General features: G+C 48.6%; 1 protein-coding gene across 1 annotated transcript in view; it reads left to right on the forward strand.

Moving 5' to 3' along the window:
- The window catches only part of LOC115464322 (potassium channel subfamily T member 2-like), a 197,227-nt gene that overhangs the window by 83,814 nt on the left and 100,216 nt on the right, over window positions 1-13,197 (forward strand). The window contains exons 12-13 of the mRNA XM_030194710.1: window positions 4,425-4,561; window positions 5,523-5,586. Coding sequence (XP_030050570.1) covers window positions 4,425-4,561; window positions 5,523-5,586 — 201 coding nt within the window. The remainder of the gene's footprint in view (window positions 1-4,424; window positions 4,562-5,522; window positions 5,587-13,197) is intronic.

Below are 13,197 nucleotides of genomic sequence, written 5' to 3' on the forward strand. Positions count from 1 at the left end.
CTAGCCAGGCGGGATTTAGAGGCGTGGTCAGCAGACCAATGCTTCAGCCAAAGCCACCGCCGCGCAGAGATTGTCTGAGCCATGCCTTTAGCTGAGGCTCTCAAGACATCATACAGCAAGTCTGCCAAATAGGCTAAGCCCGATTCCAGGGCCGGCCAATCAGCCCTCAAGGAATGATCCGAGGGGGAAGCCCGCTGCACCATAGTCAGGCACGCCCTGGCCACATAGGAGCCGCAAACTGAGGCCTGCAAACTTAAAGCAGCCGCCTCAAAGGACGACCTTAAGGCCGCCTCCAATCTTCTGTCTTGGGCGTCCTTTAGGGCCGTGCCACCTTCCACTGGCAACGCCGTTTTCTTAGTCACCGCAGTGATTAAAGAATCCACGGTAGGCCACAGGAAGGCCTCACGTTCACTTTCAGGCAAAGGATAGAGGCGGGACATAGCCCTAGCCACTTGAAGGCTCGCTTCCGGGACATCCCATTGAGCCGAAATTAAGGTGTGCATGGCATCATGCACGTGGAAGGTTCTAGGCGGGCGCTTCGTCCCCAGCATAATGGCAGAGCCAACAGGGGCTGAGGGAGAGACGTCCTCCAGAGAGGAAATCGTCAAAATGCCCATGGCCTGCACTAACAGGTTGGGCAAATCCTCTGAGCTAAAGAGCCGCGCTGCAGAGGGGTCATCCGCTCCATCCGAGCGGGGATCCGTCTCCTCCAAGGAATCCGCAAAGGACCGTTGGGAGAACTCAGATACGCTGCCCTCATCTACATCGGAGGAGACAAAGTCCTCCAAGGCCTGGGAATCAACCCGAGGGCGTTTACCTCTGGGAACCTCAACCTCTTTATCAGACGAGGGAGCAGGGGCAGCGTTTTGCATAAGGAAGGCCTGATGCAGCAGCAAAACAAACTCGGGGGAAACCCCCCAGACTGTGCACTTCCACAGCCTGGGCAACAGCCCTAGACGCACCCTCAACCGGCGCTCGTAAGAGCGGGGGAGAGACATGCTGCGCATCCAAAATGGCGTCCGGCGCGACACTCCGCGAAGGAGCCGCGCGGGAAGAGCGGCGCTTAATTTTAGCTGCTTTGGTGCCGTCGCCCAAATTAAGGGCGTTCATGGCATTAATGTCTCCAACCTCAAGGGCGGCCCAAGAAGAAGCCGTCCGAGCCGCGTGGCCGGCCAAGATGGCGGAGGCGAGGAGCGGGGGATGGGCGTTTAAGGCGGGAAAAACCGCCACGCCGGATGAAGGACCGGGACATTCATCGGTCACGAAACTGTCACCCAACAAGGGCGAAACAGGCTTTAAGACCCCCGCATCCCCTCTAGAAGCGCTCAAGCGATCCGGGGAGCGACTCTTTACGCCCTCACCCTCTGACGCCATATGCCACGTGGAGATAAATCGGGGAATCCCCTGCCCGCTATAAAAAGGTAAAAATTACCTGCTTTCCGCTCCGAGCTGTAACGACCTGGTGTCCCAGTGAGTAGCTGCAATGAACGTTTAAATAAACGTCGAAATAAACGCCTTTAAGGACGTTCAAAATTTTTTTTTTTTTTTTAACGGAGCCAGCGGGAGGGGGGAGAAAAGGAGGGACCTGGTACCACCAGGTTTGCACTTGCTCAAAAGAGCCCTCAACCCCAGGCACTCAACAAAACCTAAAAATTAGGCTTGGAGGCCTAGCCAGAGCTGCTGCTGTGTGTGACCACCACCTGCTGAGATAGAGAACATACTGAGGAGTTTCCGGCAGCACATGACCACATATAGGGAGGCAAAAGTTTGCTCTCTATCTCCACCTGCTGGTAGATGGACACAACCCACCAGTCTATGGATTGATCAGCATGATGAAATGGAAGTATCATTTCAATTTCTTTTCTATTTACCTTTAAAAGTGGACAAACACAGCTACCAGACCACTTCACTCTCCCTGTCAGAAACCCCTTCCAGACCCCTCCCCACAGCTCCACCCCCAGCGCCCCATCTCCCAGTTCCCCTCCCCTCACAGTTGATTTCTGCCACCTCCAGCTCTTCATAGCTGCATTATAATGTCTCCCAGCCAATAGCCCCTTTCAATTCCCTTTACCAGAGACGACAAGTTACCCAGTTCCAGGCTGGAGATTTTGAGACAGACCTGGATTTCTGACCACCCCTATCCAGGTGCATTATGGGACTTGTGGTACTTCAGGATCAGGCACAACAAATCCCACACTGGAACAAGGTAACTTGGCATCTCTGCTTTACCCCTTCCTAGTCCCGGATCCCCTCTTTCTCTGACTCATACCTCCACTCCCAGCCTCTGCCTCCATCACATCACTCAGCCTTCTCTTCTTACAGCTCCTTTCTTCCACCTCCAGTTCTTCACAGCTGCATTTTCACTCCCAGGCAGTAACCCCTTCACAGCACATGTCCCCATCTCCCAGCTCCCCTCCCCTTTACAGCTGTTTTCTGCCACCTCCAGCTCTTCACCATTGCATTCTCATTCCCAGGAAATAATCCCTTCACTCCTTCCTAGACCCCTCTGGCTGTCTCCCAGTACTTCTCTGTCCTTTTAACCTTCATTGATAAACATCTTGTTGTGGCAACACATGTAAAATTGTCCTGCCAATAAAGTTATGTGACTGTTGCTCTTTCCCTCCTCATTGGCAGCTGCAGGCAGGAAGTGCTCGTATCCTTGGTTGCATTAGCTCCCGCCTCCCCCTGGAGCCCCTCAGTCAGACACAGCCAGCCAATAGGCTGCAAAACAGCTCTCTCGCTCTCTTCCTCTTGTAGCCCATTGGTCAGATATTCCAACCCGTAGGCTACAGTGGGAGGTGGGAGCAGTAACTGGGATACAGCATGGAAATTTCAGCTCCAAATGTAATAAAGTATAGCATACAAATTTTTTTTGGGGGGGGGGCCCAGACACCCACAGAGCTGGCGCCTATAGGATAGGATTTATTGCTGGCACAGTAAGTGGCATCAGACATGAGGCAGGCACTTCCCTGGGATATAGGGTTGCCAACTGGATTCAGTTGGTTCAGGCCTGGGTTTACCCCCTTGCATGCTGGGACTTGTAGTCATGCTTTTCTTAGGGAATTTCTATGGGGCAATCAGAAGTCCCTGCATGCACTGGGGTAAACTCTGGGCTGAATCAATCCTGTCAGGCAAATCTGGAGCCAGCTGGCAATCCTAAAGTGGAATCCAAGCTGAATTTGGCAAATGAGAGGGGTCAGCAGGATACTTGTAAGTGAAGGGAAATGCTAGAAAGAGGGTGACAAGCAGCCAAATAAGTAGAAGTATCTGAACAAGGAGGATAAGGAGTGCTTGGCTGTGTTCATTTTGCTTTAAATAAACATTCTAATTGAGTCCTGAGTGTGAGCCCTGGAGGTGCCTTGAAACTGGTGCTACTGCCTAATTGTAGGTTGGAACCAGTCATCTGTTTACTGGCACAGATGGGAAAATCTCTCATGTGCCAGGTGGACATCAGTCAAGCAGCTGCCCCTGTCAAGGATTCTGTCCATTAGACCTGCTTCCTTCTCTCTTGGTCTTATTCCTGGCTCTCCTCTCTTTGTGTTCTGGTATATTTTATTTCCTTTGATTCTGAAGAATAAAACAACAAAAGAAACAACCCCCTGCCATCCCTTTGATTTTCAAAAATGCAGATATGGAGCTCTAGTGAGTTTCCTCTCTGTAGCTGTTCAGATTGTATTCAAGCTTTATGTGTAGTAGCTCTGATTAAAAAAAACAGCTGTTCAACTGACCGTGCTGTATTTATGCTTTAGTTGTACCAGTATCATATCTGTATGGGGCTCTGACGATTTGCTCTTCAGCTGTCTGTGCTGTATTCATGCTTTATGTGTATCAGTGGGATTCCTTCATGGAGCTCTGCTGAAAATCTCTTCAGCTTCTATACAATAGTCATGCTGTAATTGTATCAGTGTGACATCTGCACAGAGCCCTGATGAAGATCTGCTCTTCAGCTGTCCGTGCTGTATTCATGCTTTTTGTGTATCAGTGTGACACCTTCATGGAGCTCTGATCAACAGCCCCCAACCCCGATCTTCCTTAGATTCATAAATAATTTAGGTCAAGCTGTGAGATATGTCCTGAGTAATTAAATAAAACACACACAATCTTCCTCCTGGTTGGTCTGGAATGTACTTCCTGTGTTGCTGTTAAGGCTTGTTTTGTTCCTTATGAGCAGTTCTCACATACACTGAGCTTCTGTGTTCAGAACACAACCTACCAGGTATCTTGAGCAAACAAGGAGAAAGGAGTTGGTAAGGGAAGTGGGGAAGATTCAGGGCACATGAAACTCCCCTCCAGTCCCTGACTTCATTTCTTCTTTGGGTAACTGGAAGAAATACTGAGTTTACTGATTGTGTCAGCGGTGGGATTCCTTAACCATCCTCTGTCCTTTTCCCCTCCCTCTTTGCCCCTTCACCTTTACCTTACAGGATTACTATGTGGTCATCCTCTGCCCAGCTGAGATGGACCTGCAGGTGCGTCGAATTGTACAGATCCCACTCTGGTCCCAGAGGGTCATCTATCTTCAAGGATCAGCACTGAAGGATCAGGATCTCATGAGGGCAAAGTGAGCTCTTGTTATTACCCATCACACAGGTTGGGTGCAGTGTGACCTTATATTACTATAACCAGGGGTGTGCTGGTAAATTTTTAACAACAGGCTGTTTCTTTGGACGTAGCCAGCCAACTGCCAGGGGTGGCCGGGGGGGTGGGGGGTGGGGAGCAACACTGGCCTCTCTCTCCTCCCTCCTTTCGTGCGGGCACACTAGGCATACCTTTGCTGGCAGCCAATAAATGGACTGCCACCACTCCCAACATCTTGCTCTGAGCAGCAGGCTGAAACTTCTCACACATGCTGGAGAAGTCCCAGCCTGCTGCTCAGAGCTGGAAACAAGGAGTGGGGAACAGCAGCAGTCTATTTACTTTGCTGGCAGGGCTCAGCATCCCCACCAGCAAAGTAAAAGAGAATTCAGCAGGGGGCCCAAGCCCACATTTTGGGAGCCAGTTGTTAAAGTAGCCATGGAGGGCCCCACTTTTAACAACCGGCTCCCAAAATTCTTAAAAACTTAACAACCAGCTCTTGCAAGCCTGTGAGAGCCTGCTCCAGCACACCACTGACTATAACTCTCCTCCCCCAATAGCACCAGGCCACCTGACACAGGTAGGAGGCAGAGGACCCCTGTATCACTTATTCCACATCAGTTAACATCTTGGTGTGAAATCTGCCCCCTGGTGGGCATCTCCATGCTTCAGCCCTTCCTTTTAGGGGAGACATAGGCTAACAAAGGCCTTTCACCCCTTCTCTTCTCCCTAGGCCCATCCTAATTAAGACAATGTTTATGTTTTAGGTAAATTTCTCATTCACAGATACAAGAAATGCCAAGCTGGGCTGCGATCACCCTGTTCTGAAGGTGGTCTGACAGCCCAGCCCACGAATGCCTGACCCCCAAAAGTGCTTTCCTGCCACCCCAGTCCCTTCTTTATTTTGTATAATGATTTTCCCTCTCTCTCCTGTCGGACGGTTGAAGAATGGATGACGCAGAAGCCTGTTTCATCCTCAGTAACCGCTTTGAAGTGGATCGGATCGCTGCTGTAAGTGTCAGGGTAACTTTACCTCCTTTAGCCCTCTGCTTTCATCACATGCTCAAATAACCCATCTTAGCAAGCCCATGACAGAGAAAAGATAAACAAAGAGGAAAGGGAGCTTGGATTTAACTCAGACCTTCTTTCAGTCGTAGGTCAAGGCAAGTTATTTTCAGGTACAGGAGATATGTCACCTCAGGCCAAGAATATACTAGATCAAATTTTTAAAAACCCCCAAAAAACAAAACCCTGCTCTGGACCAAAAGTGGAAAACTTTAATACAGAAAATTCCTTTTGTGCACAACTAGGGTGATAAATGCAAACAAACAAAACCTGCCTAAAACATACATTAATCTTGCACACATTGGTGGTTTATACCTTAAACGGAGGCTGGTATTGTGGAAAAATGTTTTCCTATGGTGTGGCCACTTTCTGGATGTGGATTACCTCACTGTTTAACTAAAAACAGCAGGGAATACTGTCATTTGACACTGAGGCCTTTAGCAAGGGTCATTTGGGAGCAATTTATGATGTTGCAGGAATTACCACTATTGTTAGCAGAATCTGTGGTACTTCAGGAGTCAAACACCACACACCAGAATGAGAGAGAAATCTTCTTTATTTGCCAGCAAACAAAGTAGGACATCAGCACTAGGTCTCTTCTTCTCTTTCTCAGCTCTCTGTGTCTTATGGCTTCTGTCTCAGCTCCTTCTCTTCTTCTGTTGTCTCTCTTCTAATGTAAGCTGCTTCTGCTCTCAGTTATATAGGGTCTTACACCTCTCTAGCCCCCCTTTCTCACCAGATGGTAAAGAATAGATTGATTACCCTGCCTTGAACTAATTATTACTTACACATTACTCCAAAATATCAGTTACATAGGTTTGAGATATTTCCTAAACTGACCTATGACCTGGGGCCTCTCACACTAGACAATGTGGCACCTATCTCTTGCATTTTATTATTATTAAATTCTCATATTCCCAGTCATAGCTTCATACTAACTGCTAACTGGACTCTGGCATTCATTAAGGGGTCAAGGGGCCAATCTTGCTCAATGGCACACATACATTTATTATTACTTTCAGAAAACCAGTCCTTCATTTAGCTATAATTAATCAAGACTTTCCCTGACCTCTTTCACCTAGCTTCCTACACAGAACTAGCTAGGACTGTGGATAATTCAAACCAGATGATGACCTCTTAAACTATAGACAAAGCTTCACTTGAAAAGTCAGTCAAAGATGTAACACTGAATTGAAAAGATATTCTACATAGAAATAGAACTTATTAATTACACAGAATAAAATATATTCTAAAATAAGCAGAAATCAGAATTCCTTATAAGACAAATTCTAAATCATCTAGAATTATTTATCTCTAAACTATCTCCTTCTAACCAGCATTCAATCTAATCCTTTTAAAACTGCCTGCAATATGCCTTACTTATAATGGTATCCAGATGTAGTAAATAATTACTTCTCTCTGACCTTTCTAACCTCTTAGTCTAGCAAAAGCTAGACTTCTGAGTAAATTAAACCCAGATGGCATTCCTCCACTTTACAGGACTGAAAAGTTAAACACCAAATTAACAAATATGATTTCTTTGCCCAGGCTGCCTCAATGACTCCAAAATATAATAGTTAATCTGATGGTCAAGGAGTGAAGGAGACTATCACAGAGGCTATAAACTGTATGTATATATAGTCATTAATAAACTGACCTATGCTCCTATAATAATGAATCTTTTTATGTATCTATTGGCGAACTTTCAATACAAAAAAATGCTAGCCTGTGCTCAGTTTAACAACTGTTTATCGATATATCAATATATCAGAACATACAAGTCTCTTAGGGGCGCTGTTGAGCCACTGATGAGAGCAGACGCTTAGAGACTTCCTCCCCTATATTTCTTACAAGATAATCGTTTCAATATTCTTAAACTGGGGTTTTTTTCCGTTCTTATTTGCCTTTATTTATCCCACAACTACAATGTCTCTCTCTAAATCAACGAAATCAGACTCTTGTTCGAATCTCTTACAATCAGGATCAAAAAGATCCAAGACTGACCCTCTGATGCCAGAAAAAGCTGCTCCGTTGAAACTTCCGTCCTCAACTACCGAAATCTTGATGGAAGAAATTCGGGCTTTGAAAGATCTCACCACCAAACATTATCAAACCACATTTGATCTAAAATCAAAATTGCAGGATCTCGCTGCTTCTTTATCGGTGTTTCAGAACAGAATCGAGAAGCTGGAGACACGTGCCGACGAATCTGCACTAAACATGGCGCAGTTGCAGGAAAAGACAGACCTACGCATTCGAAAGCTAGAACTTGAACTGGAAGACCTTTCTAATAGAAATCGGAGAAATAATATCAGAATTATCGGGCTGAAAGAGGGTGTGGAAGGATCAGACTTGATTCAATTTTTGACTACGTGGAGTGGAAGAGTAGCCTAGTGGTTAGTGCAGCGGACTTTGATCCTGGAGAACTGGGTTCGATTCCCACTGCAGCTCCTTGTGATTGTGGGCAAGTCACTTAACCCTCCATTGCCCCCAGGTACAAAATAAGTACCTGTATATATGTAAACTGCTTTGAATGTAGTTGCAAAATACCATAGAAATGTGGTATATCAAGTCCCCTTTCCCTACTGTCCTTCATCTACATCTAGATTCACCTCTACAATTTGAAAGGGCACACTCAGGCCAGCCAGGATCACAACAGCCCTGCCCTGCCCCACCCAATCATAGCAAAACTACTCATTTTCCCTCAAGCTTTGCAGGTCTTAAAGCCAGGTATGGCCTTCAATACCCAGCTGCAATGGCAGTGACTATACTACTTATCATTTCTATAGTGCTACTAGATGTACGCAGCGCTGTACACTTGAACATGAATAGAGAAGAGACAGTCCCTGCTCGACAGAGCTTTTTTTTTTTTTTTTATTACATTTGTACCCTGCGCTTTCCCACTCATGGCACTGGCAGGCTCAATGCGGCTTACATATTATATACAGGTACTTATTTGTACCCGGGGCAATGGAGGGTTAAGTGACTTGCCCAGAGTCACAAGGAGCTGCCTGTGCCTGCAGTGGGAATTGAACCCAGTTCCCCAGGACCAAAGTCCACCACTCTAACCACTAGGCCACTCCTACAATCTAATTAGGACAAACAGGACAAACAAGAGATAAGGGAATATTAAAATGAGGATGATAAAAATAAGGGTTCTGAACAAGTGAGTAAGGGTTAGGAGTTAAAAGCAGTATCAAAAAGGTGGGCTTTTAGCTTAGATTTGAAGACGGCCAGACAGGGCCGGTCTTAGCAAGTGCGGGGCCCTATGCAGACCAATTTGATGGGGCCCTACCCTAGCCCCGCCCCCTAGCTCCGCCCCCTCCCTAGCTCCAGGGCCGGCCACCCCTCCCTCCAAGCTCCCAGATCGCTCCCTCCAAGCTCCAAGGCCCCCAGCTCCAGGGCCTCCCTCCCTCCCAGCTCCAAGGCCCCCCTCCCTCCCTCCCAGTCATTTTTTAACATCCTCCTCCAAAATCCAGTACTAGGTATGCCGAGAATACAAAACACTCAGGACCTATACGGCAATTCTACCATACCATAAGCAGCCATTTCTACTAAATCACACAAAGAAAAGGAAAACATCTTAAAACACTACAGTGAGCACTAGAGCATCAATTCACCTATTGTAAAATGAAACCAGACAGAATAGTACAGATCGTCGTCGATCCTGCACAGTCAATGCCAAGTGAAAGCCATGTCTGTTTCATAAACACAGATACACCCTAATCCACTATATAATAAGTAGTAATATTAAAACTTTCTATTTAGACAAAAATTAAACTGAACCCCCAAGATGCCAGACTCTGCATACAATGCAACACCACAGAAACTGAAAATGTCCCCTAGTACTGTGCAAAATATAAAGACAGCAGATGTAAATTTGAAAAAAAAAACTAACAAATACCAATCACCACTTTTTCAAATTAACAAATAGAAATAAAACAAATATAGAAAATAAAATAATACCATTTTATTGGACTAATAGATTTAGCTTTCAGAGGCCAAAACATCCTTCCTCAGGTCAATATAGTATAGTACTGTTACAGTATCCTATCCTGACCTGAGGAAGGGGTTTTTTTTCTCCGAAAGTTAGACAAAATGTATTAAAAATGTATTAAAATTAGTCCAATCAAAAGATTACCTTGTTTACATGTTCTATATTATAAACATTTATTAACACATCTACAATACTACTTTATCCTAAAGCAAAAAAATAAAAAATATATTTTATTTACAGTTTGTTGTCTCAGGTTTCTCCTTTCCTCATCTTCTTTTCACTGTCTTCCTTCCATCCAGCATCTGTCTTCGGTCTCTCTCTGCCATCCAGTGTCTGCCCTCTCTGCTGTCCCCTCCATCCAATGTCTGCCCTCTCTCCCTGCCCCTTCCATCCACATCTGCCCTCTATCTCTGCCCCTTCTATGATCCATCCACCATCTGCCCCTGTCTGCCCTCTCTCTCCCTCCCATCCATTCACTGTCTGCCCTTTCTATCCCTTCCATCCACTGTCAGCCCTCTCTCTCTCTCTCTCTGCCCCTTCAATCCACCATTTGCCCTCCCTCTGTCATCCATCCAGGGTTTGCCCTCCCTCTCGCTCCCCCATCCAGGATCTGCCCCTCTCTCCGCCCCTTTTTTTCAGCCCCCAGTTCCAGCCCCACTATCCCACCAGTCCCGAGCTTCAGCCCCCCAGCCACTTCTCCCTGTCCCCTTTTCAGCCCCCAGTCCCCAGTTTCAGCCTCCAGTCCCAGTACTAGCCCCCTTATCCCACCTACCCTCCTTTTCAGCCCCCAGTTCCAGCCCCCTTCATCCACATGCCTTGTATTAGGGCCCCCTTTTCAGAACCATTCTCCCACCTGACCCATGCATGCCCCATTTTCCCACCAGCCCCAGGCCCCATATGGCTCCTTCTCAGACCCCAGTGACAGTCCCCTTCTCCCATCCAAGAACCCCAATCCCCTCCCCACCCGTCCCCTTCAACCATCCAAGAACCCCCTTCCCGCCCCTTCTCCCATCCATGATCCCCTCCCCAACCCCAGTCCCCTTCAACCATACAAGAACCCCCTCCCCCTCCCCATCCCCTTCTCCCATCCGTGAATACCCCTCCCACCTCAGTCCCCTTATCCCATCCAAGAACCCCAGTCCCTCCCCACCCATCCCCTTCTCCCATCCATGAGCTCCTCCCCAACCCCAGTCCCCTTCAACCATCCAATAACCCCCTCCCCACCCCCTTCTCCCATCCGTGAATACCCCCCCACCTCAGTCCACTTATCCCATTCGAGAACCCCAGTCCCCTCCCCACCTGTCCTCTTCTCCCATCCGAGAATCCCCTCCCCAACCCCAGTCCCCTTCAACCATCCAAGAACCCCCTCCCCACCCCTTCTCCCATCCGTGAATACCCCTCCCACCTCAGTCTCCTTATCCCATTCAAGAACCCCAGTCCCCTCCCCACCTGTCCTCTTCTCCCATCCGTGACCCCCTCCCCAACCCCAGTCCCCTTCTACCATCCAATAACCCCCTCCCCACCCCCTTCTCCCATCCGTGAACCCCCTCTCCATCTCCCCATTTGAGAACCCCCACCCTAACCTTCCCCAACCTGAGAACCCCCACCCCCCACCCTTCTCCCATCTGAGTCCCTCCCCCCCTCCCCGACCCACCTACCAGCTGAGCTCCATTCTGCCGCCCACCACCATCACTGCCTTTAAAAAACAATTTGGAAGCGTCGGAGAGACAGTGACAGGCAGCACCTCGCGTCTGCCCTGCTACTAAAATCTTTTCGATGTCGTTCGGGCCTTCCCCAATTGAGTCCCGCCCGCCCTCGCGGTAATTGGAAGTTACCTCAGAGGAGGGCGGGACTCAATGTGGGAAGGCCCAATGACGTCGAACAGATTTTAGTAGCAGGGCGGGCAGACGCGAGGCGCTGCCTGTCACTTTCGGCGCTTCCAAATTGCATTTTTAAAGACAGGAGAGCAGCAACTCGGAGCACCCCCACCCCCACCCGCTGGCTTCGGGGGGGGGGGGGCGGACCGCCCCCTCCACGCCGCCGTCGTCGTTGTCATCGTCGTGCATCGGATTCGTTGGGAGGGAGGGAGGGAGGACGGAAGGACGGACGGACTGGAGCTCGGGCGGGGCGACCTGAGGCGCGCGCGGGGCCCCTCTGAGCGCGGGGCCCTATGCGGCCGCCTCGGTCGCCTCGCCTTAAGACCGGCCCTGCGGCCAGAGATGGAGCTTGACGTACCGGCTCAGGAAGTCTATTCCAGGCATATGGTGCAGCAAGATAAAAGGAACGGAGTCTGGAGTTAGCGGTGGAGGAGAAGGGTGCAGATAAGAGAGATTTACCCAGTGAACGGAGTTCCCAGGGAGGAATGTAGGGAGAGATGAGAGTGGAGAGGTACTGAGGAGCTGCAGAGTGAATGCACTTATAGGTCAACAAGAGGAGTTTGAACTGTATGCGGAAACAGATAGGAAGCCAGTGAAGTAACTTGAACAGAGGGCTAATATGAGCATAACGACACTGGCAGAATATTAGTCATGCAGCAGAATTTTGAACAGATTGAAGAAGAGAGAGATGGCTAAGTGGGAGACCTGTGAGAAGCAAGTTGCAATAGTCTAAGCAAGAGGTGATAAGAGTGTGGATGAGGGTTCTGGTAGTGTGCTCAGAAAGGAAAGGGTGAATTTTGGTGATATTATAGAGAAAGAAACGATATGTTTTAGCAGTCTGCTGAATATGTGCAGAGAAGGAGAGGGAGGAGTTGAAGATGACCCCAAGGTTACGAGCTAATGAGACAGGAAGGATGAGAGTGTTATCCACATAATTCAACAAAGTTTTATGACTCTCTGGAGCAACTTCAGCTCTTTCTAGATCATCTCCAATCTACAGGAAAGCGAATGCTACATACCTGTAGAAGGTATTCTCCGAGGACAGCAGGCTGATTGTTCTCACTGATGGGTGACGTCCACGGCAGCCCCTCCAATCGGAATCTTCACTAGCAAAGTCCTTTGCTAGCCCTCGCGCGCCCGCGCGCACCGCGCATGCGCGGCCGTCTTCCCGCCCGAAACCGGCTCGAGCCGGCCAGTCCAGTATGTAGCAAGACAAAACTCTGAAGGGAAGACACAACTCCAAAGGGGAGGCGGGCGGGTTTGTGAGAACAATCAGCCTGCTGTCCTCGGAGAATACCTTCTACAGGTATGTAGCATTCGCTTTCTCCGAGGACAAGCAGGCTGCTTGTTCTCACTGATGGGGTATCCCTAGCCCCCAGGCTCACTCAAAACAACAACCAAGGTCAATTGGGCCTCGCAACGGCGAGGACATAACTGAGATTGACCTAAAAAATTTACCAACTAACTGAGAGTGCAGCCTGGAACAGAACAAACAGGGCCCTCGGGGGGTGGAGTTGGATCCTAAAGCCCAAACAGGTTCTGAAGAACTGACTGCCCGAACCGACTGTCGCGTCGGGTATCCTGCTGCAGGCAGTAATGGGATGTGAATGTGTGGACAGAAGCCCACGTCGCAGCTTTGCAAATTTCTTCAATGGAGGCTGACTTCAAGTGGGCTACCGACGC

This window comes from Microcaecilia unicolor, chromosome 3 (genome assembly GCF_901765095.1).
Source record: "Microcaecilia unicolor chromosome 3, aMicUni1.1, whole genome shotgun sequence".
NCBI lineage: Eukaryota > Metazoa > Chordata > Amphibia > Gymnophiona > Siphonopidae > Microcaecilia > Microcaecilia unicolor.